Source organism: Acipenser ruthenus, chromosome 3, assembly GCF_902713425.1.
Source record: "Acipenser ruthenus chromosome 3, fAciRut3.2 maternal haplotype, whole genome shotgun sequence".
In the NCBI taxonomy this organism is placed as follows: domain Eukaryota; kingdom Metazoa; phylum Chordata; class Actinopteri; order Acipenseriformes; family Acipenseridae; genus Acipenser; species Acipenser ruthenus.
Window position 1 is genome coordinate 73,455,558 of NC_081191.1, and position 25,596 is coordinate 73,481,153.

General features: G+C 35.8%; 1 protein-coding gene across 10 annotated transcripts in view; it reads left to right on the top strand.

The window, feature by feature from the left end:
- Positions 1–25,596, top strand: part of LOC117394465 (zinc finger protein 521-like) — a 192,046-nt gene that overhangs the window by 20,561 nt on the left and 145,889 nt on the right. For all 10 annotated transcript variants that reach the window (XR_009320156.1, XM_059016620.1, XM_059016624.1 and 7 more), the window contains one exon: positions 2,080–2,268. Coding sequence is in view for 9 of the 10 variants with exons in the window: in XM_059016620.1 (XP_058872603.1) it covers positions 2,080–2,268 (189 nt within the window). In the remaining variant the exon portion in view is untranslated. The remainder of the gene's footprint in view (positions 1–2,079; positions 2,269–25,596) is intronic.

Consider the following 25,596-nt stretch of genomic DNA (forward strand, 5'->3'; position numbering starts at 1 on the left):
GATCTTTCTTTAGCATTGGTTCCACTTTCCCGAACATTTTATAGTTTAAGATACATTCGTAAGTTATTTCTGTATAGCTTTTTAAAGTAATTTATTTGGGTCCCCCACTTGTCAATGAGATTGTGAAGGGATTGGAAATGGTACTAAGGCTAATGAAAAGGTAGCCATATTTAATAAAGCTCTATCTTTATAATCACAAGCTTAGGATGCAGAGGAAGAGCACTGGCTCACCAGTGCACTGAACCACTAACCCAGGCAGAGTGGAATCAGCAATGCTCCCTTCTGCACCTGATGGATTACCATCCAAGACCCTGAATTACAAGAACTGTGCCTTAATATTGAGCATTAATCCTATCGACTGTGCTGCCTTATCCTGCAGCCGTATACAGTACTGTGGGTTCCAAATTTGCAATATTGAACATATAATACAAATGGTGGTTTAAAGTGCTTATGTATTACATTCCGGACCAGATCAAATTACACTTAAAATATCTCAAGACCGAGTCCACTGCTGTGAAGCATAATTCCAGAAGCAAGCTTAAAACTGTGATAGTTTTTGGTGTCCATTGGTAGTGCTTTAGTGGAAAAGTTGCTGTGTACAAAGAGAGGGCTGGGGATTTAATTACATTCCAGCAAGTTTAGCTTACACAGATACTGCTGAGGAATTTAAGGGCAGCTCCTCACTTGTACCTTTTAACTTTTATGTGTAATCAAGTCTGGACTCATTCCCAGAACTTGACTGATCCATTTAGGATGTATAATTCACTCGAGCTGTGCAGCGGTACAGAAGAGGTTTGCAGTAAAGATTTAACATTTGTGAGTTATCTTGAAGACATAGATAACTGTAAATGCAGTTGAAGTAGCATCATCAGGAATTACACTTGATAAATCTGTACAGTGGAATCAATGTATTACAAAGAAACAGAATAAAGCAGTCTTTGAGAATTGGTAACACAAATGTAGATCAGCACAGGTAGTGGTACTTATATAAGATTTGTCAAAGATGGTCATTTATTGCAGTAGTTGGCTGAATAAAGTCAATGTCTGTGAAACAGCTGCAAGTTCAGCGCTCTTGGTTCACCAATTCAGAATAGCATCAACATCAATGATTTAAATGTGAAACAAAAGCATTATATTTAATTAGCTCTAGTACAATTTTCACTGCTTTGTAAACCCTTGGTAAATTAACGTTTTCTTAATATGTATGTCAAGCTTGTCTCTGACATAGGTCACACCCACATCTCTCCTGAGCTCAAGGAAATATGCAGCTGCTCTGTGCTGGTGGAGTAGAGGGAAGCTCTTACTCTTACTACTCACTTAAGAACTTCCCACCACAGCCTCCCACTTTCCCCTACCATGAGCGAGGGACAAAACAGTGTGTGACCTGAAGTAGAGCTAAAAATCTTGGGTGGCCCAAATGAAATGCCAATTATTATTTTCTTGTAGCGTAATGCTTGTTCTCAGGTTTTTTACTTCTTGGTTGAGCTGAGGGACACACTGAGATAAAAGATTCTGCTAAAAGGTCAACAAATAGAGTAGAATGATTTCTAAATTGGTGTGTGCACATGTAGGGAATAGGAATGTTGTATGTTGTCAAACCTGCTTATAACTAGAACCCAAAGGACCATCTAAAAGTCATCTTTATTGACAGGTGGTCTTCATACTTGATCTATAACATCCTAAAAATACTAGAAAGAAACACCTGTCTGAAGCATCCCCAAGTCTCTGTCCATTTGGTAGCCTTCAGGTTGCATTGAATAGTGAGTTGGTCTTCGGTACAGCTGGACTTTCTTACAGTTTTGACTGTTTAGTTAATCCATTGGTTAATTACAGCTGTGCTACAAACATAAGGTGTTATTCCGAAAAGCTCAGCACTTGAGCTGATTTATGAACTTATGTGAAAGCAAAATTAAAGATAAGGTCAAACATCTTAGCTTACTGACAACTGTAATGTTATTAAAGAATCAATGCTTTTCAATGGGAGGTGGTTTGGGAGGTGCACCATATGGTATTGTTGAGATTCATTTCCAATTCGTTTTGGGAGGTCTTTATTTGACACTTTCTTTGCAAATCTTTCAGATCCAAATTGCAAACTAGGAAAGAGAGCTGAGGATGGTGAAGAAGGTGATTTAAAGAAGAGGCTTATTTCTCTGGAGGAGGGGGAGGAGATAGAGGACGAAGCTCTGCACAGCTGCGACAGCTGCCTCCAGGTGTTCGAGTCACTGAGCGATCTCACTGAACACAAGATTAATCAATGCCAGCTGACAGGTAAACAATACTTAGCACTCTGCAGCTACTAGTGCTGGATCTTATTTTAAACTTTTTGTGAAGGGTCTGATTCTTCTGCCTAATAAATAATAATTATATTTCTCAGTTAGGCAGAAGAGCAACTTTATTTTCAGTGGCTTCTTCCAAAAAAGTTGCTCTGTTTTAACAAGGAACACCTTTGGCAGGATGTGGATTTGGATCACCTGGTTTTATTTAGCTAAAAATAAGCCATGTGTTGTGGCAGCAGCTCTGCGAGAATTAAATGAACAGCCTTTCCAAATCCACTCACCACTTTATGGAGCCAAAATGGCCAGGGCAGTAGCTACTGTAGTGACAAAATGGACACCAGTTGGTTTTGTCTTCTTCTTTAACATGCTGTCAGGAGGTTTGAATGTTTATGAAGCTGCATTTCTATTGATTAAAAACTAAAAGTTAAACATGTTGTTTAACTCATCTACATAAAAGCAGGATGAAATCTGGTTGATTTAGATAAGATCTTCAAATCTGTGTGACCAGAAGAATTGTACGTCTGGTGCAATGAAACTTGAAACTTGAGCTTTGTGTGTATTTTAATTCTGATCTTGTTGCTCCACAGTTTAGTTTAGTTTAGTTCATTTTGGGTTAGGATACACCTCCATTTAGATTTAATTTGCCAATATTAGATTTAGTTGCAGTGTAAAGCCATTCAAATGCCCACAGCATCACATACACAACAGCCAATCATTACAATGTGAATGAATAGATGCATTGGTTTCTACTCATAAGATTAATAGGAAAGTTAATAAGTGTATGGCATTAACTGGCTATGGCTGCTTTCATTCATGTCCTCTTCTATGTGTGCTTTTTAAATGTGTTCTCATTGCTGGAACAGGGAGAAGCATTATTTCATACCTTCTCAATATGATCAGATTTTTTGTTGTGCCACATATCTCAACAAGCAACTTTTAAATCCATTGAGCATTGTATTTGTTTTAATTTCCTGTATCCGTCATGAAATTCAGCAACTTAAGAGATTTTTACTGACATTGCAATGGCCCTTCCCTTTGAATGCTGGAAACAACATCACAGTTAAATAATATTTATCTACCTCATATCAAGCCAGCTTTCAATGGATGCAATCATGATGGATTATATCTAATATGTGTTCTCAAACAGGAAACAAGTTGGTGCCCAAGTATATACTGTACTGTATGTTTTATTACAAATGTATTTATAAATTACATGAATGGTAAAATAAAGTTTTTGCTAACAGTCAGACCTAGAACCAAACATGGAATATAATCTCTGACAATTATGTATTAGACTTCCATGCCAGAATGGCTGGGAAGCCTATTGTTATTGTTAGGACTTTTCTTATTCTTCCATCAACTTCAAACTGCTTCTGTTTGCACGAGGTGTAACCAATCAACATGAAGCTTGGTAGGTATCATCCTGTGTAGATTACAGTTCAGATGCAAAAAAAATTGCACTCCTGCATCAACCAAGAGAGTGGCCTGATGCATTTTTTGGAAAAACCTTTCAAAGTCTTCTTCGTGGGAAGTGGTGAACCGATTGATCTTAAACTTTGTATATGTCATCAGCAACCAAACCCGCTTCAAGTTTGCGAAGCAGAAGTTGCTGCAATAAAGTTTACTATCAAAATGGCTGCCACCAATTTTATCGAAACGCACCCCTAACAAACTGCGTTTATTTGAAAGCCGTTTGACTAACAAACTCCAAACTTGGTAGGCATCGTCCCGGTGACAATGCAATACAAATATGTCAAAATGATGATGTTTTATAAAACAATGTGGCCGCCAGACGTACATTTACGTCTTAAATTTAAAACTGCTTCAGTTGACAAACTGACTCCAAATTTCATAAGCATCATCCCTGTCACTGTATCACTACAACTGACTCTTACAAAAATCTTCTTCTTGGGAACAGGTGAAGTGATTGATCTGACACGTGGCATATATCATCAAAATCCAAACCTGCTTCACGGTTTGTGATAAAATTTGTGATAAAATTTGATATTAAAATACTGCCGCCAAATTTGACGAAACTTGCACCAAACAACAAACTGCTTCAGCTCGAAAACCATTTAACCAATTTACGCCCAACTTAGTAGGCATCATCCCGGCGACAATAGAATTCACAAAATGGTGTTGTTTTGTTAAACAAGATGGCCGCCGACCCTAAATTTTCTTCTTGAATTTAAACTGCTTCAGTTTAAAAACAGTTTCGTTGATTAACTCCAATCCTGAAAACGATCATGCGTGTGTCAGTACAATTTACTTTTTCTAAAAAGGGTGTTTGTGCGTGAACCAAGATGGCTGCCAGATGCATTTTTTGGAAAAAAAACTTTCAAAATCTTTTTCTGGGGAACTGCTGAAGTTACTGATTTAAAACTTTGCAAATATCAAGAACTAAACCCGCTTCTTCCAAACACTTCTTAAGTGTTTCGTACTGGTACTGGGGCTTGGAAGCCATAACATTATTATTATTATTATTATTATTATTATTATTATTATTATTATTATTATCACTGCTTAACTAAATATTTTTTAATAACAATTCTGGGCTTTGCTCCCTTCATAATACATCTATGCATTCGTTATTATACAGTAGAAATAATCATATTGGTATAAATGTTTGCAGTTGCTAACTAGTGCATCATACTAAATCTAACTCTAAGCTATACAGTTCTTTGTTTATATTGTAACACAATATAATGCACTTTCATTGTGTACCAAGTTATTATTTAAAGTTACCTGTTCTAAAATGAATGGACTGAAATGTATATTCCTGGGGAAATAGTGGAGGACCCTTACATAAGTACAGTACATACATTTCACAATTTTACTTCATCTAGAAAACCACTTATCCAAGTATTAAACTTGGATAGGACATTTTATAGCACAAGTTATTGAAAGTGTCAGAATATGGGGATGTAAGAGGTGCCTGTCCATCTTACTTATGTCTCTTTAGAAATGTACATTTATCTAGGGAACTGCTTTTCCGTTCGGTGTAATAACACGTAGTTAATAACATGTAGTTAATAACATGTAGTTAGGTCACACATATATTTGTTACGGTAAAAGTCCAAATGTGGTCAATCTTAAGTTTTACCGGTCAATGTCAACATTTATCAAATATGGTGGTAAATGTCAGAAATTCTGAACAAATAAACTGCTTTTCAAACATTTACTGGTTAATCTTAAGATTTACCAAGGCTTGTTGGTAAATGTCTGAAATGATAAAGAATTTGATTGCTTTTGAGACATTTACTGGTTAATCTTATGATTTACCAAAGCATATTGGTAAATGCAGGTATATCATCAAATAATGTATTTATGCCTGCATCTAAATTGTCAATTAACAAAATAATCATTAATGTCAAAGAATATATTTATTTCTGCATACACATTTTCCATTAAGAAAAAACATTGATGTTGAATAATATATTTCTGCATACACATTTTCCACTAAGAAAAAAACATTGTCTAACAATTTATGTATTTGTGCATACACATTTTCCATTAAGATTGAGTCATTTAAACTAGTTCAAAATGTTGACATTTACCAGTAAACCTTAAGGTTTCCCAATATTCTGACTTTTACCGTAACATATATATTTATATGTACAGTATACAAGGAGGATGTATAACACAGACATCTTTACTGCCTTAGCAGGGGTGAATGTAAATAACATACTTGTGTGTGTTTTTTGTGATATTTTCATAAATTGCTGTTTTTCATAAATATTGCTATTGATTAACAGTTACTTATGTAAATCACGTAATGTTAATATTCCACATATAGCCTTATAATACTAGTGAATGTGCTTGATAAACTACTGGCAGCTGATAAAGTCATTAATCTAGAATCACATTGAAACTATAAATGCCTTTTAAATTTCCCAGTATGAAAAGTACAGTTCAGTTGGAGATTTCAATGAAGGTGTCATGCTGAAGCCCCATGTTAACATTTCTGATGGAACATTTCTTTGAATTATCGTGGACTTTTTTTGTCACGTTGGCGTTTCCCGGAAAAATCATATTCATTTAAACAGGTCTACATCTGAAACTCCTGCTTAGCCAATTTAAATGTGCTAGTTACTAAAGCACCATGGTGTTTTGAAAATGGATCTCCAATTAAAGTAATTTTACTGTCAGACTTTATGCCTGGTTAGGTACATGTAAAAGAGACACAAATTGTAAACCATTACATTCTGCAAAATGTAACAAATATGTTTTGGTGCAAGACTTATTTTTTGCTTCAAAATGTTATTGTGATACTATGAAGACTGCTAGTACAACTACGACGACTACGACTAATAATAATAATTGCATATATTATAGACTAGTTATTGCCAGTAAAGACCCAGAGCTGAATACCACAAATGAGGATCATGGAATAACTCAGGTGTGGGTTGACACAGCTATTAGGGATGTGCTTTTGGTACATAAATGCTGTATGGGGGTCAGCGTTTAAACGTTTAAACTATATCTACAGACACACACACTCTCTTTGTATTACATTCTGATGTATACTGACAGCCCGATTAGTATTTTCCACACAAAGAACCCCTAAATAAGCAAATAATATTTTAACATCGCAAAGACTTAACTACAAAAGTAAAAAAACACATACACACCAAAGTATTGGGCTGTCGCTCGATTCGAATTTTTGTTCGGTTAATTTATGTCCATTAGTTAATTAACCGGTAGATTCATCCGTGCACATTTTTAATAAAGTTAACGATCTTATAGTGTCTATCCAAGATGTAATACTAAAATATCAATAGAATCTTAAAAATAATAAGCCCAATGGGAAGTTGGTCTTTTTGAAAGCAGTTGTATTATTATTTGTATCTTAGTAAATGTCTCTCTTTGTATTTGTACTGCGCTGTTGAAATGTACTTGTGCTGGTCCTGTGGGCACAAAGTGAATAAATTAAACTAAACTGTTTTTTTTTTTTTTTTTTTACATTAATGTTATATTCAAACAATAAAACAAAACCAATAATAATAATTAAAAAAAAAAAAAAAAAAAAAAAAAAAAACACACAGCTTACATGTGTTACAGAATCAGAATACACAGATTCCAGTACATTGTTATATTAACTACTGTTCAGATTGGTGCCACAAAAGAGAAATCCATTTTTAATTTTTTTTTTAATATCCCCTTCTGTTGACAAATTACATATATATCAAGGACATTTTTTTTAAACAAATTATTTACGTAAAATTATACTGGTAAATTAAAGCCTATACATAATTTATTTACACTTGTTGTGTTCTCTTAATTAATATTGAAAAAAAACCACAATTGTTTCTCATAATTATTTACAAACCACGGTTTTCTCAGTTAGTTCCTCAAAATAATTATAAATGTGGCTTTGCCTCGTTCCTTTGTTTAGAGATGCCATTTTATAAAAAAAATATAACAAAAGTCAGAAAAAAACGCTGGTCATTAACATTCTTACCCTGTGGACTGGATACCATACCTACTACAACATGAACACAGAGTACACCAATGAAGCGTCAGATCGACCGAGAATAAAACCCGCCCCTGTGTCAATCTTTCTGTTGCACCAATTAGAAAAAACTACTGGGAGGCAATTGTCAAACCCCTTCCTTTTTATAATATCCGCCCTTTCTGTGGCACCACAGCAATCAGATACGCGACAGACTACTGTATAAGATGATAAATTACTAAAATTAATACATAATAAATATGCATTTGGTGAAATTTGTCATGTGACCGGTTATACGTCTAGCATATTATTCAACGTTTAACCACTTTATACATTTAAATGTTTAAAACTCCCATCCCTAACAGCTATTCTCATGAACCTAAATTAAACAACTGAAATGATCTTAGATCCAACTCTGCAGCTGCTTAGCAACTCAGTGTAATTTGGAACAATGCGAAACGTCCAGTCATTCTGTCGTTCGATTTGAAGGAATGCAGAATAGATTGCAAAATGAGTTCCAGTTTTAAAAATAATTTATATTTTTATATAAAAATATTATCGCGATAACCAGGGAATCGCAGAAGGCAGACACAGAATTCAGAAATGTTAACACAGAAATGTTAAAATGTTTCAGCCTTGGTTTTTTGGGTGATGTTTTTGATCAACTATCAATGATAACACTTACATCAGTAGAATATCATGTAAAAAGAAAATGTGTTTTTCGTGACACTGTGAAATTCGTTGTTTTTTTTTTAGTCATTTTTTAATTTCTTTAAAAAATACATTGAATTTTCCAGGCCCCTAGATATGAGATATTGGCTGGGTTATGTTATGTATAGAGACTATACTTTAAGAAGAAAGGCATGCTGGGATGTCAGCTGATGGCAGAAGACTAATGGGAGAGGGAGCTCTGAGGAGGAGGAGGAGGAAGAAGAGAGAGTTTGGAGACACCGCACCAAACTTTTAAAATAAATCTGGGTCAGACGCCAATATTTGCTACCAATTAGGCACTGTAATATTTGTTCAAGTTTATCTTTATTATAAAAAGCTATTTTATTGAGGTTAATGTTTAATATTTGGTACATGATGCAACATACGTGCATCATGTAACTTAAATTAAAAAAAAAACTGCTGTGTATACATTTTCAATGTGTTATTTTACTGAAAATGAAATATGCTGTTGGTGTTGTATTTTTCTTGCATGCTAGAGCTAAAGATCATCAAAATGCAGGTTTCGCACGTAATATGGTGTCAATAATTACACACAAAAAAAAATTCTAATTCACTCAAAATTTAAATTAGTTTATAAAAGGTGTATTGTTGAACTAGCTTAAATAGTTATATCCAAAATAACATTTTAATTAACTACATATCCAAAATAACATTTTAATTAACTACTCCCGTTCACATGAATGTCAGAATATGATATGTCGGTACCGCAGTTTGTGTTAAAAATGTCTGTACTTTTTTTATTAATACCATAATCCAGTATTTTACAACAATCACCGATGTTTTAAAATATTTATTCATTGCGTCTTTGTAATACTGGCTTGATGCGGGAATCTGTTTAACTGCATATTCCACACTGGTGTCTATCGTTGTTACATCAGCAGTTTTGTTACACTGGGTCTACAAAAAAAAAAGATGGAGACATTGAATAATAATAGTATTTTGGAAGTCTGTTGTCTTCGTTAAATTCACAAATTGTTATAGTTATTGCTTTTGATTTATTATTACAAAAGACAAAATACCTTTGACACCAGTTGGTACTGGATTCTTTTGTAAGGTCAGGACAGGGTTCTCAATTTTTATTTGATGCAAATCAAACATTTACATTATTAAACTACAGTGTTTTTTCTATACTATTGTTGAATATATATGGATCTTTATGGCATTCTTCCATATTTCAGCTATCTGCACTCAACTGCTTTAGACTGCAGACTTTGCTTACATTGCAGTTTATAGCTTCCAAAGGTGTAATTTTTAGTGGGGTGGTCCCAATGTTTTGCAACCTACTGTGTATAACTTCTGTGATTTAAAGCAGTCGGGATATAGTTAAGTGAAAGAGAATATTTTGCATCAGAGTATTTCATCGATTTTCTTAGCAAATACAATTTTTTTTCCCCAGTCTTGTATTGCAAGGGCCTTGATGATCCTAAAGTCAATTTTTCTTGTTGATCTTGCTGTGAGCAGTGCTGAAATAAAGCTCCTTCATTGCACTAATGGAGTACTTTGTCAGACACTACAAGCAGGCCACTACTAGTCTAGCATATGCTTAAACCATGCAAAAATGTGCCAGAATGCACAATTTGTATCCCTTTTTTCATTTTTATCCCCCTCCCACACTCTCCCCCTCGCCGCAATGCGCCTCGATGTCATTGGTGCACCCTACTACCTTGTAAGTGCCACATATTTCAAAACTAATTGAAAACCCTGTGTCCTACATAAACCAAGCCACAAGCATTTAAGCATATATATCACATGGGTTGTATCACAATTGATAAAACCTTATGTATTTACGGCCGGAGTGTGGGTGATTAAAATATTTGGTATTGTGCATGTTAGAACAATGAACACATCTTCCACACCAAAAGTTACCATGTACTGTTTTACATTCTGATTTCCACGAGTGCACCTCATCGCTACAAAATGGCATGTAAACAAATGGCAAAATGCGCCGCTGTTTCTTTTGCTACAAAAAGTTGGATATTGTTCGAGCTCTTGAAAAAAACCTGAATCAGACACAAGTCGCCAAATAATTTTGTGTTTCCCGTTCTGGTGAGTTGCCATTCTGTTAAATAATGTGCATGTCTTGTATATTGCTGTTGCATTTTTTATCCTGTGTAGGGGGGGCTGTGTTAATGTAGTTTGGCAGTTTATTAACGTTAGTTTGTCTGTTACTTTATTATTATAGTTTATTAACATACACTTACATATTGCTTTTCTTTTCCTTATTCAGTTCATTTCATATGTTGATGCACGTGCGTCATGACAAGTAATACATATTTATGTATTTATTTATTGATTCATATTGTGTCTGGTGACTAACTCCGTCTTAGAGAACAACGACATGCAGTGTCATTAATATATTGTTTTTCCCAATATCCCATATATAAATTTTCATAGTTTGGAAAAAAAGCAGAGCCCATGGCTGTGCCTTGAATTTTAAGTAAAATGTATCTTTAAGTAAGAAGTAATTTGATCCCAATATAAATGTAGTTAATTCCAAAAGGAAATCCATGGGTAGATCGTTTCGCTTTGCTTCAAAATAAAATGACAGCCTTGTGGTATGTTAGTATACAGACATTCCACATCGAAAGAAACAAACAATGCTTCTGGGGGGAATGTATATTGGGAAAGCAACTTGATCACATCATGAGTATCAGATAAATAAGATGGCAGCTCTTCTGCAATATCTTTAATGAAAAAAATCTATTAATTGACTTAACGGTTCAGAAATTGAACCATTCCCTGATACTATAAGCCTTCCTAGTAGCCTTGTAGGATTCTGATGTATTTTCAGTAGTGCATACAAAACAGGTATTCTAGGGAATGCAGTTTAAAAAAAAAATCATATTAACTCTGTGTGATCAAATACTTTCCATAGCCTTATCCAAAACCACACTCTTTCTTGTTTTATTCGTAATGTTGGATCACTAACCAGAGGCTCATCAGCTATCAAATATTTGTTATTTAGTTGTCTTAAAGCTTCAGCTATATAATCCTCACTATTCTGAATAACTATGGAGCCTGCTTTATCTGTAGATTTAATTAATATGTTGTTACTATCTTTAAGTTCCTTAATAGCTTTTCTCTCTAGTTGACTTACATTGGAGTATTTAGGAGTACGACAATTTGTAGTAGTTTTTTCTATATGACTCTATTAGTTTGCTAAAAGTACTTAATGTTGGATTTAATATACCTACTAAAAAAAACGTAGATTTTGTCTTAAATTTATCAAGTGGCTTACGTTCATGTATATGTGTTTGTTTCTCCCAGTCTGTCAAGGGTAACACCTCCCATCTACTTCTGTTTTTTTTTTTTTTTCACAACTGCAGCTCACCAAAGAAAGGGATGTATAGATTAACTGATGTCCCCAATGCAATTGGTGCTATTGATTCCACTAATGTGGAACTATGGGCAGCCAAGTGCCTTGGAGAAGCTTCTGGAAATCCCCACTGGGGCTTGCTCTGTCTGAGATAGACGAGAACGGGCACTGGACACGAGAGTCGATATGCCCTACACTTTCTGCATGCCTTTGGATCAAGCTTTAGTGTAACGATCAACATCCTGCTGCTGAGGATAAAGGATCTATTAGAAAGGGGGGTTATATTGATGCAACACAGTATTTCAAAATCCGATTTTTCTTAAAGAGTAAGTAGCGAGATTCTGAAAAATATAGCGTACACGTCCCCACGTATTGCTTCAACTGTTTAAATAATGTACCTGGAATTTTTATTTTCATTGTTAACATCCTGACAACTTTTTACACTTATAACGTTAAAGTCTGTTTCAAAGCTATTTTCAAAATAACCGCTCTAGTGCACTGGGGTTAGAGATCTGTCCTCTAAAGCAGTGGTCACAAACTCAAATGTGACCACGGGCCACCAGGGTTGCCGGCCAAAAGGTGATGGACCGCCACCAGACAATTTTACTTTTAACTTTATGACTAGATTTACAAACATATATTAACTACAAGGTCTTCATGAATTATATATATATATATATATATATATATATATATATATATATATATATATATATATATATACACACACACACACACAGACACACAGCTGACACACAGTTCTTAAGTGTACAATACTTTATTTATTAACAAATAAATAAAACAGTGGGAAAGTTTTCTAATATTACTGAACAAAAATATGTTACACACACACATACAGTGCTAGAAGTGTAAAATACTCTTATTAACACAAAATAAATAAAAGCTATGAACAAGTTTTCTACCATAACTGAACAAAAATAAATTAAACAGTGCTTTTTTATATATAAACATTCAACAGTAACAGCACTTTATTTAGCAAGTGTGTACATCGTGAAAAACTAAAAGTTTTCAGTGTCTGGGAAATTTAGTACTGGAATCTGAGCGTTCTTTTTCTGGAAACTGGAAATTGGGAGTCAACGAGTTGCTCACTGCACAGCACAGCTGTGCTTACAGATTGACTTCACTTCTCCTAAACTCTGATTTGAGAACTTTCACTGTTGAAAATGTGACTAGAGGTAAGTTGACCCGAACACAGACAACAGCCTGGCGCCAACAGATTTGACTTCAGCATAATCCTCCGATTGAAGTACATCAGGCCAGGTGCTCAGAATGTCTGACTGAGCAAAGTCGCCTGAGGCGTGCAGAGAAAGTAAGTCACTTTCAAATTGCTGTCGATTCAATGATAACAGTTCTTCCAACTCTTTCACATTTCTGACTGCAAAAGAGAAAGGATCTTTTAGAAATGAGAATGCCAGCTACATCCTGTCGAAATCCTGGAATCGATGGGAAAATGTAACCAGCAGTTCTTTCAGCCCGGTAACATCACCACGACCCCTCAACAACTGGAGATGTGTGAAATCAGACTGTCATTTGGTCGATAAACAAATTCACTTTCTGTCGAAACTGGTGGACACGTTTGGCCAAATCAGCAACTGTTTTCTCACGTCCTTGCATTGACAAATTTAGTTTATTTCAGTGTTCTGTGATCTCAGTTAGAAAGTAAAGGTCTCTCAGCCAAGCATAATTTTCGAACACAGAAAATTCAGAAAATTTCTGCTTTTCTTTCAGAAAGGCAGTCACATGTGGCACCAAAGAGACAAATCTCTTCAGAACATTACCCTGGCTTAGCTAACATACCTCAGCGTGAAATACGATCTCCTTGTATTCAGCATCAACCTCCAGCAAAGAAACGTCTCATTTAGAGAAACCCCTTTATCTTATTCAACATGCAACAAAACCATGATTACCAACATTCTAATTGAAATAACGTTTGGTCACAGCAGAGCTATATGTATAGATAAAGATCCTACACACATTTAAACATTGTCTCAAATAGCAAGCCAATGGATAATGCAGTGGAAGGCATACAAGCGATTGTGTGTAACAAATCCAACAGGTGCTGTTGCAGTAAAGCTGAGAATCCGACAGCAGAGCCAGTCATTGCTGAAGCACCATCAGTTGTGCAAGATGCAAGTTTTCCCAAATCTAGATCGAATCTCAATGCAACTGCAAGAAACGCGTGCAGCTGATATAAGGCAAACAGTTCTTATTTTATTACCCCCTCTTTTGTAACGTACCTTACTCAGATGCAAAGCTGAGCAATATCTGTGATGTCTGTTGTCCAATGCAATGCTGAGTTCTAATTTAAGCTGAGTTCTAATTTAAGCAGATTTTCCATTTCCCTTATTACGGACATGATTGTTGCTGGCCTGGCTGGAACATTCCTTGCCAACTGCCGAATTGCATCCCTTTCTTTTTTAGGAAGATTTTCTGAAATAATTTCAAGAGCCGTAACCTAGCATTCTTTCACAATGTCTGCGTTGCTACATGCTTTCTTCCCATTTGCAAGAATCCAACTCACTTCATAACTAGGCATCGCCACCAATTCAGAGTCAGTCATAAAACGTTTCAATGTTGCTGGTAAACCTACTTCAACTGCAGAATTTTGGCTTTCCGACTGGCACAGTCAAGAAAATGTTATTGAAAAGTCAGTGTGAGCAGTTTCAAAAGTCTTGCAAATAAAAATATCGTGGCAAAGAAGGCACATTAGTTTCCCGTTGCTCTCCACAAACCAATAGTCATTTTCCCAACTTTGCTGAAATGAGTGTTTTTTTCTTGCTCCAAACTTCTGACTGGTCAGGATTTTTTTGGCTTCTGGCTTCTCTGATATTTCCACGTCTTGACTTTGACTGCCTCTAGCACTCGTTTCTACCTTCGGAGTTGAAGCTTTATCTCGAATTACAAATGTATCCATAATTGTTATTTTATGTTTCTTCTTAAATTACTGCCACGTTAACCAAATGTAAACTGCTGTGATGCGTTCGGCGACTACCTGAGCACGTGCATACTGCTGTGACGTGTTTGTCGGCTGGCAGGTCCCCAAGTCTATGCTGCGCAAGTAAATACTGCTGCCTAGCAACCAGTGCTTTATCTGCCCAGCAACAAGTGAGTCAGGACGGCGTGAGTGCCGGAACAACAGAAATATATCATTTATAAAATTAAAAATAAAATGAAATAACAATGCTTTCCAGCTGCCACAAAAACTTCACTGCAAGAAGAGCAATACAAAAAAAAACATAAGTGCTCTGGCTTTTCATTTCTATACCACATCATGGATCGTTATTGCTGTGTTTCCTGTTTGGCAATGTGGGCAATAATCCTTACACTATCAGTGCACTAGTGACCATTTTGAAAAAAAGCTTTAAAACAGGCTTTAAAGGTATAAGTGTAAAAAGTTGTCAAGATATTAACAGTGAAAAGACAAATTACAGGTACAGTATTTAAACAGTTGTCGCAACAATTGGGGATGTGTAATGCTATATTTTTCAGAACCCCGCTACTACTTTAAAAGCCATAGATTCACAATTAAGTTTAACTGGCATCAGAAAATCCGGTGCGAACAGACACACTTTTCTTTTTACATTAGAACATTGTTGCTCTGTGGGAAATTACACTGAAAGAGGCATTCCCTTGAGCCACAGCTATTCTTTCAGTGGCCTTCATTTTACGAAATCAAGAGCCTCACAAGGCCTCTGGGACCCGTTATTTGAACCCTATGTGACTTGACCTTAAAGAAGTTCATTTCGCTGTTTCGTTGTTGTTGTCCAGACTAAACAAACACATGTCCCTAATTTACTGTAGAATTGTAGAAAGTGAGAATTGGTTTGTGAGATCCGTGGTTTACAGTGCATTTCAAATGTTAGCCATTTCTGACTGCGTCATTGGACAAGCGGTTTTGGTTACAGACTGCATAAAGAGCAAGCATTGGCAGTAGCGCAGACTGCATGATAGTCTGAATCAGCTCCAGCCCCTTCTTTCCCAGGTGGTTTAGCTGAGTTTATATCCACAAGTTATAGCAGACATAGAAAGGAGGGAAATATGTAAAGTCAGTGATGCCCATCAGTCCAGCAGCCCTAGTTTTCCACAGCACATGATGTAAACAATATCCAGTAGTCTGTTGTCAGGTCTTGGCACATTTAAGAGAGCGCCTGCAGTGAGAGCTTCAGGTTTAATTTGGCAACAGTTATTCAAATAGAATATTCATATTCATACAGCTACCTCCAAAAACTATGCTTTTAATTGCTTTCTGGTTGGTTTGGAGTAGCGTGTCAGAAATCCAGGAAATGTTCCTTTATGCCTGACATATAATTTTGTAGTGGCCGACAACAGACGGCACTGCAGATGCGATTATTTCCTTTGGATTTGTCATTCAGTGGGTTAAAACCAGTACAGAATAATTCTTCAGTCTGGATAATCTTGCTTTAAATAACCACCTTTATTATAATACCAAATCTTATAGATTTCCAAAAACATTGAACCCAAACAATGGTTGAAAAAAAAAATAAGTAGAGTAAAATAGTTGAAGCACAGCCTCATCCTTCGGAACATCCCGGGGCCACCTGCTAAAAAACAAACAATAAAATAATAAATCAATGCAACGTGTTCATCCCTTTGAACAAAAAATATTAGGCAGAGGATCATCGGGGAGGAGGTGGTAATTCGAAAGCACGGCAGGACTGAGTTTGCGAAGTAGGTTTATATCTTATAGTTTGATGGGAACTTGCCGGTAATTGGCTTGTACATTGACCACTGAACGTACTAGGCACTTGTATTAATGATTCTATAGATTTCCTGCCTGAAAACCTTGCAAGCTTTATATTCATTTGCTTTACCTGTGTGGATGTTATTGGAGCACCAGCTAAGGCTAAGATAACATTAGTGCCAGTGCTTTTATGAATCCTAAGTAGATGTTCCCCATAGGACATAGCATCCTTTCACTGAAACTTCATGTCTTGTATTAAGCACTGTATAAACTATTTATTGGACTTTTACAATGTGACCCGGTTGTTCTCTACACGCAGATTTGTTGATGGAAATGGGGGGTTGGGGTGGGGGTGGGGGTGTTCTGGCTACGTACATTGCTTAGACTGCAGCATTAAGTACTAATCTAAACTAACCTCCATATAAGTTGTCTAGACAGTTTTTGTCTCCAAGGTGCACCATTCCACGTTTTTTTTTTTTTTTTTTTTTATAAATTTAGTCGTCGCCAATTAGTTTTTATTATTTTCTCACCAATTTGAAACGCCCAATTATTTTTTAGGCTCAGCTCACCGCTACCACCCCTGCGATGACTCGGGAGGGGCGAAGATGAACACACGCTGTCCTCCGAAGCGTGTGTTGTCAGCCGCCCTCTTCTTTACACACTGCGAACTCACTGTGCTGCCGCCTCAGAGCTACAGCGTCGGAGGACAACGCAGCTCTGGACAGCTTACAGGCAAGCCCGCAGGTGCCCGGCCAGACTACAGGGGTCGCTGGTGCGCGGTGAGCGAGGACACCCTGGCCGACCTAACCCTCCCTCTCCCCGGGCGACGCTTGGCCAATTAAGCGCCGCCCCCTGGAAGCTCCCGTCCACGGTCAGCTGTAGAGTGCAGAATGAGCTCTATAGCCTGGACGTCGCGAGTTCGAGTCCAGGCTATAGAGCTCATCCTGCACTCTAGCGAGTGCTTTTACTGGATGCGCCACTCGGGAGACCCTACCATTCCACGTTTTTAACCTTCCTATGCAAGGGCCTCGGCATCATTTGTACTCTGCGAAATGCCATACTGTGTTTTAGTGCTTATTCTGTTAGCTGTGTCTGCATCCTTCTTCAGCAGGAGATCTCTGGGCCTGACCAGCTAACACATTTTACTGTGGTAGTTTTGTTACTAACCAAATAGGTTTCCTCCACCCACTGGACCAACAGAATAATCCCTGGTGGGGAATGAAAATCACCACCTTCCAATTCAATGGCTCTTTTACTATCAGTAGGGTATTCAATTAATAAGATTCATTTTCATAGGATCTCAATTACCAACACACATCTTACACAAGAAATGCTTATTATTATTTTTCCTGCACCATTTTTTTTTCTAAACTTTACTCTGAAATGATTGAAATCTTGAAGTATCCAGTGTGCCGTGGCGTCATGTGCAGTATCACTTCCCCCTTCATCTCCTATGTCTGTTCGTTATTCCCATCCTAACAGGCAATAATGCCTTGCGTCTTTTGGAGGACAGCATAGGAATTTGATATTAAACCTTAATCAGTCTGTGTCTGGCTGTTTGGGTTGCAGTACGTGCAAGCTCTTGATTTCCCTACATCTCTTTATCATGCTTAGAGCTGCACTATAGCTTAAGTGAAAAATAATTATTCAACAGAAATCTCTCACTGTTTGTGACACAGATGACATTGACATACCTACAGCCAAAACACTGTTGTATGATGGACTGTTCTCAAAAAATGTGATGAATTTATGCTCAGGGTTGCTGAGTTACATAAATATAAGTGACTGCACTGACTGCCCTACATACTGTACAGCACCTTGCACATGTTCCAGTGTAAAAACACTTTACTTTCATTACTTTACTTTCGGGTGTAGAAGTTATCAGAATTTAATTTAGTGACACTGAAACGTGATTTTTAGAGCATACATTTCTCCTGAATGTTTTGCATTTCTTGTCGAATGTTTTTTTAAACTGGTTATTAAAAGCAAGGATTACATTTAGAGTTTCTGGAAAGTAGACGTCAGATGCTGTTTTTTCAGGCGTGCTTATCAAAAATTAATTTGCAGCTGGCCGCAACTTATATTTTATAGTGAAGTCAAAGCAGTTGATAAGGCAGTCAAGGTAAGAGTAATGCAAGTTTGTCTCTGAAGAGGAGCTTGAAGTCTGCCAGTAATCCATTTTCTACATTGTGAGGAACTGTGGTGCTATTAATGCCAGTCAGGTTATATGTATGGATTCAGAAAAGTTCTTTATTCCTCATTGACTACTGACAGTTATTGTACCTAGGAACTGGGTAACTCTTTCTGAAGTGAGCAATTATGGAAATGTTTACTTCACTGGCTGCATGTAAATGTGCACTGAGAATGTACTAGAATTTTTCCTTGGGGGTATTTAATTCTCTTTAGAGCCACAGAAATCAAATTTTTTTTTTGTTTGTTTTTCAAGTGCTGTTTTTTTTCTTTGAAAAGTGCTATAATGCAGCAGAATATGATGCAATGTGTTACAGAGAAATACAAACAGAATTAGGAAAACACATTTTAGGGTGGAATCTTATTCAAACAATGTGCTAGTGATGTTTTTTTTTTCTCTTTCTAGCAAAAGCTGGTGACCTGGGTATTAATAAAAAAAAGGGAGCATGAAGAACAAATTGAGAGGAAAATCACACTCAAATTTACATTTAAAAATGTGTTTTTATATACAGTATTCATGAAGATTGTTGCATGTATTTATAACATTTATAAAATGTATTTATAATAATTTCATTTATGTAAAAAAAAAAAAAAAAGGCAATTCTGTTTTTGTTTTTTGATTTTTGATTTTGATTCAATTAAATAGCTTATTGGTATCGTTCATGACTTTCTACTGTTGACACTAGTGACCTAAGCACATCTCACAGCGACTTGTGGCATACAGGCCTCAAAGGGGAAGAATGTGTGTGCCTCCACAAATACAATTGCCTTTTGAGAATGTAAACAAACAACCCATAAATAAACCAATTCACAAGGTTAACTAAAATTCACAGACTGGGGAAGACTGTACCAAGCAGACAAGGAATTGTTTTTGCTTTAACATTGTCTGTGGGTCACTGAAGCTTTCAATCAAAAAAAACATCACTAGTGTTTAAAAAATATTATTGTTTTTATTTTGGTGACTATAAATGTAAACATTTGGTTGCTGTATTGAAAACTGCAAATTAGTTCCTAAAAAGTTACGCATGGTTTGTGTAATTCAGTACAAGGGATGGAACAATATACAATAGAGTAGTACTTTATGTTGTTACAGTAATCTCAAAATGCACAGCAATCAAAATAATAATGGTCATTTGCACACGTTTTATTTTGCTTTATTTTTCTGATTTCGATTTGACTCCAGATCTGTATTTCAAAGATATCACATATAATTAGTTACTGTCTCTCCACATTAAACATAACATTGAAAAGTAAAGGTGCTGTATAATTTTCATGGCAATGAAATAGAAATGAAATATAGTGCTTCTTGGAGGATTTACCAAGAGAGCTTTTGTTTAAAAAAAGACTTTCAAACTGTCAGTAATGTAAGAGGCAACCTTGAGCATTTATTACTGCAGGAATTTAATAAGAAATAATAATAAGGTAAAGGAAATTGTCCACCCTGAAGCTATTAGTTTCATGATATTATTTGAAAAATGGGCATGTTTGCATGGAAAATGAGTCACAGGAAGAGGAACTGACCCAGCTGCGATGTTTCGGCATGTATTAGACAGGAGGCCAGAAACAGTTTAGCAGCCTTCCTCCTCCTCCTGGCAGTAGTTTGGATTATTTATTTATTTTTTGTTAAGGAGGGGGTTGGAAATTCAAAGGAAGCAGACAGACAGACAGTTTAACCCCTGCTATACAGACCCTTATGTCTGAGGCCTTCAGGATGATTTGACTAGAGTTTTTTTCCCCACCCTGGCTCCTGCCATCAATTGGGTTATTGAAGTCTATTGTCACATAGAAATTATATCGGTGTACAAAAATATTGATTCCCCCAAATATTTGTAGCCCCAGGGGAACAAATATTTGTTCCCACCAGCGAACCCTCTAAATTTATGTTTGTTATTTATCCTGTTTTTATGCATGTATAATGCTAGTAAATGTTAGCAGTGTTTGGAGGCTGTTATCATGTATTATTGTAAGTGAGACTGGACCTGAGGGGACTGGATGGTACAGGTATGGGGTTAGGGTCAGGGTTAGGGTTCAGGTTCGGGTTAGTGTTGGGGAAAGTGGTCTTAAAATTAAGGTTTTAGTTGAAAGTGCATGAATATAGGCTTATATGCAAAGAAAGATTGCTTTGTTACAACAAAAATAAGGGGGTACAGATTTCGGAATGTGAACCCATATTCCCAGGGGTCACGGATGGAATACTGTTGGAAATACGTCCCTATTCACAAGCATTGTTTTTATTAATAAAACAGATGTTTGATCTGAATTTGTTTTAGACAAAGAAGCCATCAACAGTCTTTGTATTTTTGTTCATAAACATATATATATATATATATATATATATATACACATACATACATATATATATATATATATATATATATATATATATATACACATACACATACTGTATATATAAAATATATTATTTTTGTTCTTTAACTTAAAGCTTTGTGAATAGTTCCCAGTGTAAAGTATAAATTCCTTTTCTGTTAAACACAGTACTGCAAGTTTATCCACTAATGCAGTTGTTACAGTAGTTCCTAGTTCAGACAGAAGGCCTGAGATATTGGGTACTGGTTAAGCAATTAGGCCTAATGAAGTGCTCATACCTGCCTGGTAATAGCTACCTGCTGGATAGTTAAACTAGCGAAAGGGAAACAAAACGCAATTATCTATTTCAGAAGGTCATTACCAGGTATTAATACTTGCACTGTGATTCTTGAAATGTATTTTTGTTTACGACTGTAAGTCGCCCTGGATAATGGCGTCTTCTAATAAAAAAAAATAAAAAATAAATAAATAAATAATAATAATAATAATAATAATAATAATAATAATAATAATAATAATAATAATAATAATAATTGGCTGCTTCATTGAGCCTTATTGCTATTATACATTACATCTGCCTAAAAAAAAATACATTGATTTCGTTTTGTAGTTCTTCTCAGTGTATAACCTATTGTCAAAATGTTGCTTTCAGGCATCATTATACCATTATATTTTACCATGATTAACGTCTTATGAAATACTAAAGAACCACTACAAGAAATAAAAGAAAATGCCCCAAATAAGCAGAGCAACCCATTAAATGCTATTTAATTGAAATTATTTTGGTTGTGTCGCAGCTTTTTCTGTAAACACGTCATTATTAAGAACACGTCACAAAAAACCCATGTATCTCAGTTCTAATTGTTTTTAGATTATCAAAGAGGTTTGTGTACCTCTTCTATGAGTGGTTCCAGCTGATCTCCCAATGGTTGGAGTTTTGGGAGAAGAAAACGTTATTTTATGTCTTCAGAAAAATTGAGTTTTGCAGACGTTACCTAACTCTGATTTGCCACACTGGGATCAATAACGTTTCGCTTCTCTTAAACACACACACACAACCACGAGGGGCACATAATGGTTTTTTAAATTATTATTTTTTTTATATAAGTGCATTAAAGTTTACGTGTTGTTGAAACAAAAACTCCTCTGACGGTCCCATAATAACTGCACACTGCAACCAGCTAATTATTTATAAAACTAGCAAGGGCAGGAAGAGCACTTGGAGCACAATGAAGACATTGTTGGCTGTTTAAGTTTTCTTGGACGGGAACAGCATATCCTATATAACATATTCTTTTCACTTAAATTGGTGGAGGGTGCTGACCAGGTGTATGGAGTACAGTTTTAACCCCAGACGGAACTGCTGCACAAGAAAGGTTCCTGCTCTTGAAGTATTTGTCACATCCATAGATTAACAACATTAACAACTGCTACATTAAATCGTCAATAGTTGAAAGAAGAAATATCAGTCTAAACATATTTTCAACATTTGCTCATTAGCCTAATCATGTTCTACTTTATTTTCTCTAGTTTTGTTTTTTAACCAATATGTAGAATGCTTGGTCCTAGCTTCTCTTTGGTTATGTTTCAATAAATTGGCATAGTCTGGAAATCTCTCATGAGATTTGTCTGAAAGAAAACTAGACATTTGTTTTGTTTTTTTTTCTAAAGATTTACATTATTATGAACAGGGTTTTTTAAAGAGTGAAATGGTCTTAAGTAATGCGAGGCAAAAGGGGATTGTATTTGGCTTTGCCTAAAAGAAAAAAAAAATATTGTAGTCATCTTATAGCACTTTTATATCCCAGCCTAACTGTATGGCATACACAAAGAGGATCAATAACTGCAAAGCTTTTATATAATTTAAAATTCATAATTTGCAAATCCCTTAATTCATCCCTTAAATACTTTGATTTTCATTTCTGAGCTTAAATAGCAGTATACCCGAGTGACCAGGGCTTTGAGTTTATTTAATATTTTGAGCTGTACATTTTGGGGATGGCTGTAAAAAAAAATGTGTATATGGTCACCTGCTTATATGAACTAGTAAACCCCAAAATGCACATTTGTAATCAATTTGAATAGGCAGTGACCCGTCCTAAACAACAATGTGCCGTCCATTTGGTCACTGGTAATTCACTGGTAGTCAAGAGACATTTAGACACCAGATAAGTACTGACCCCATGACGTCACAAACAAATGTCTTTACTAACTTGGTTGGAAAGTACACTTTCAGTTTACAATAGATAGGAATGTAACCTTATGTTGTATAATATAATTTACAGTATACTTATTTACTTATGTTACGTATTTATGTTCATAACTGTGAAATAGCTGCAGCTGCAGAAGCATTTAATCAATACTGAATATAAAGTTGAATAAAATAGAGATACCGTGTATTTTATTTTTACTTTGTAAAGAATATGATTCTTTCAAGGGGATCAGGGTGTCTGTAATGTTAAACAATCAATCCTAAGATATTCAGTAATAATGAAAAGCTATGGGGAACTTTTGGAACCAGGCTATGAAAATTTGACACAGGCAATCTTTTACTGAATTTCAAATTTACAGAGGTTGTAGAACATTCTCAGATTCCCTGTTGTAGCATTACCCACAGCTAATCCCTGAGGAGGGTTTGTGTTGCCATCTGAAAGGTCGGATCAGAATAACAGAGCTATCACACAGTTTAAAAAGTTTATTTTTGTATTAACAGATTAAAATCTGAGTGATCTACTGGCGAAAGTATAGTTAAATGTTTAGGTTCAATATATTGTATAGCTAAACTAAATAAAAATAGGAAGAACTTTTAAATCATTGGCAGCGGCAGTTATTTTAGTGATACTCCCTACAAGAACGTCTTCATATTTGTTTTCAAGAGTAACGAGGGATAAAGTCCAACATCAGAGAAGTGCTGACATGATCAAAGACATAATTTGTTGAGCTCTTATTGTGGAGGGCTGGAGGTCAGAGTAGTAGAAGAAGCTGGAAATTGCACATGACACCTTTGTGCCTAGCTTTCTGTTATGTTAGCATCAGATTGTTATTGCCTATGTTGGAACAGTGAGCATATGTGGGTGTAAGTGTAAATGTGTGTTTTCAATGTGTGAAGAAGGTTGATAAGTTATAATATACTTCTGTGCAACTATATACATAGGCTCAAAACAAGTGTTGTTAAACTGTGGATTATCCATGCCTGGTAGTGTCAGTTGTATATATTTATTAATTAATGCTGAGTAGCCTCTTCTCGTTTCAGTACTAAATTCTGTACCAGATATACAAGAGCCTGTTTTCACTTCAAAACTCCTGATAAAAAGTAAACTGGGAATTACATTAGCAGAAACAGTTACTCAGGGCTCCAGACTGTGACTAAAGTGGTCGCAATTGCAACACTTTTTTTTTTTTGGCAACTGTCTTTTTGGGTTTAACTGCCATTGCTGCTTGTAATCCTCAAAATTTTTCCTCTCCCTTTAAAAACATGTGTCAGTATTTATGACTTCGGTCTGTAAATAAAATAGAAAAGCTGGCATATCATGTTTCAAAGTGATCGAATGCAAATGTCTGGAAGTGCAGAGGTGTTGTATTAACACCAGCAGAAAATGAAATAGGGTAACGCCAGTTTCATGCAGCAGGAGTGATGGTGACTAAATGTGTCTTGAGTATTGTTGTGTAAAAAAATTGCCTTAAAAGCTTTCAAGAAATTTAGAACAAGAACAACGAAAAACAAAATAAAAATAAAAATGCACTGAGGGTTGTGTGTTGCACATGTGCCATTAACAAAATGCACCAAAAACTTAGAATGAAATGCAGCAAAAAGGTAAACCATTTAAAAAAAAGAAGTGAAAATGTTACCATCAGGGCTGGATTAACCCATCACTGGGCCCTAGGCAAGCATACAGGCCCCCTACCCCTGAACAAACAGCCACACACACATATACATACAGACACACATATACACATGCATACACCTCTATATACATTATAGCCTTTATAACTAGCGCTACACCTAGGGTTCCCACCTTTTCCACAGACCAAACCCGGACATATTTCTCAGTCAGCCTTCCTATCAAAACTGCAGTATACAGTCATACAGTTTAACACAATTAAGCAGGTTTGTGATTCCCAGTCCTTACATAAAATATGCCTTTACCGTTAACAGAATGCATTATGCTACATGTATTATTTTACTGGACTAATATGAAAACACGGGAACATCATAATTTACAGCATATTTAAATGCACAATAATTGCAAACTGTATTAGTCTACCTGTAATTTTAGCTACTTGAAAACTGAACAGAAATCATTGCAGCACTGTGGAGTAGTGGTTAGGGCTCTGGACTCTTGACCTGAGGGTCATGGGTTCAATCCCAGGTGGGGGATACTGCTGCTGTACCCTTGAGCAAGGTACTTTACCTAGATTGCTCCAGTAAAAACCCAACTGTCTAAATGGGTAATTGTATGTAAAAAAAAAAAAAAATAAGTATCTGTATAATGTGAAATAATGTATAATGTGATGTGTTGTAACAATTGTAAGTCGTCCTGGATAAGGGCGTCTGCTAAGAAATAATAAATAATAATAA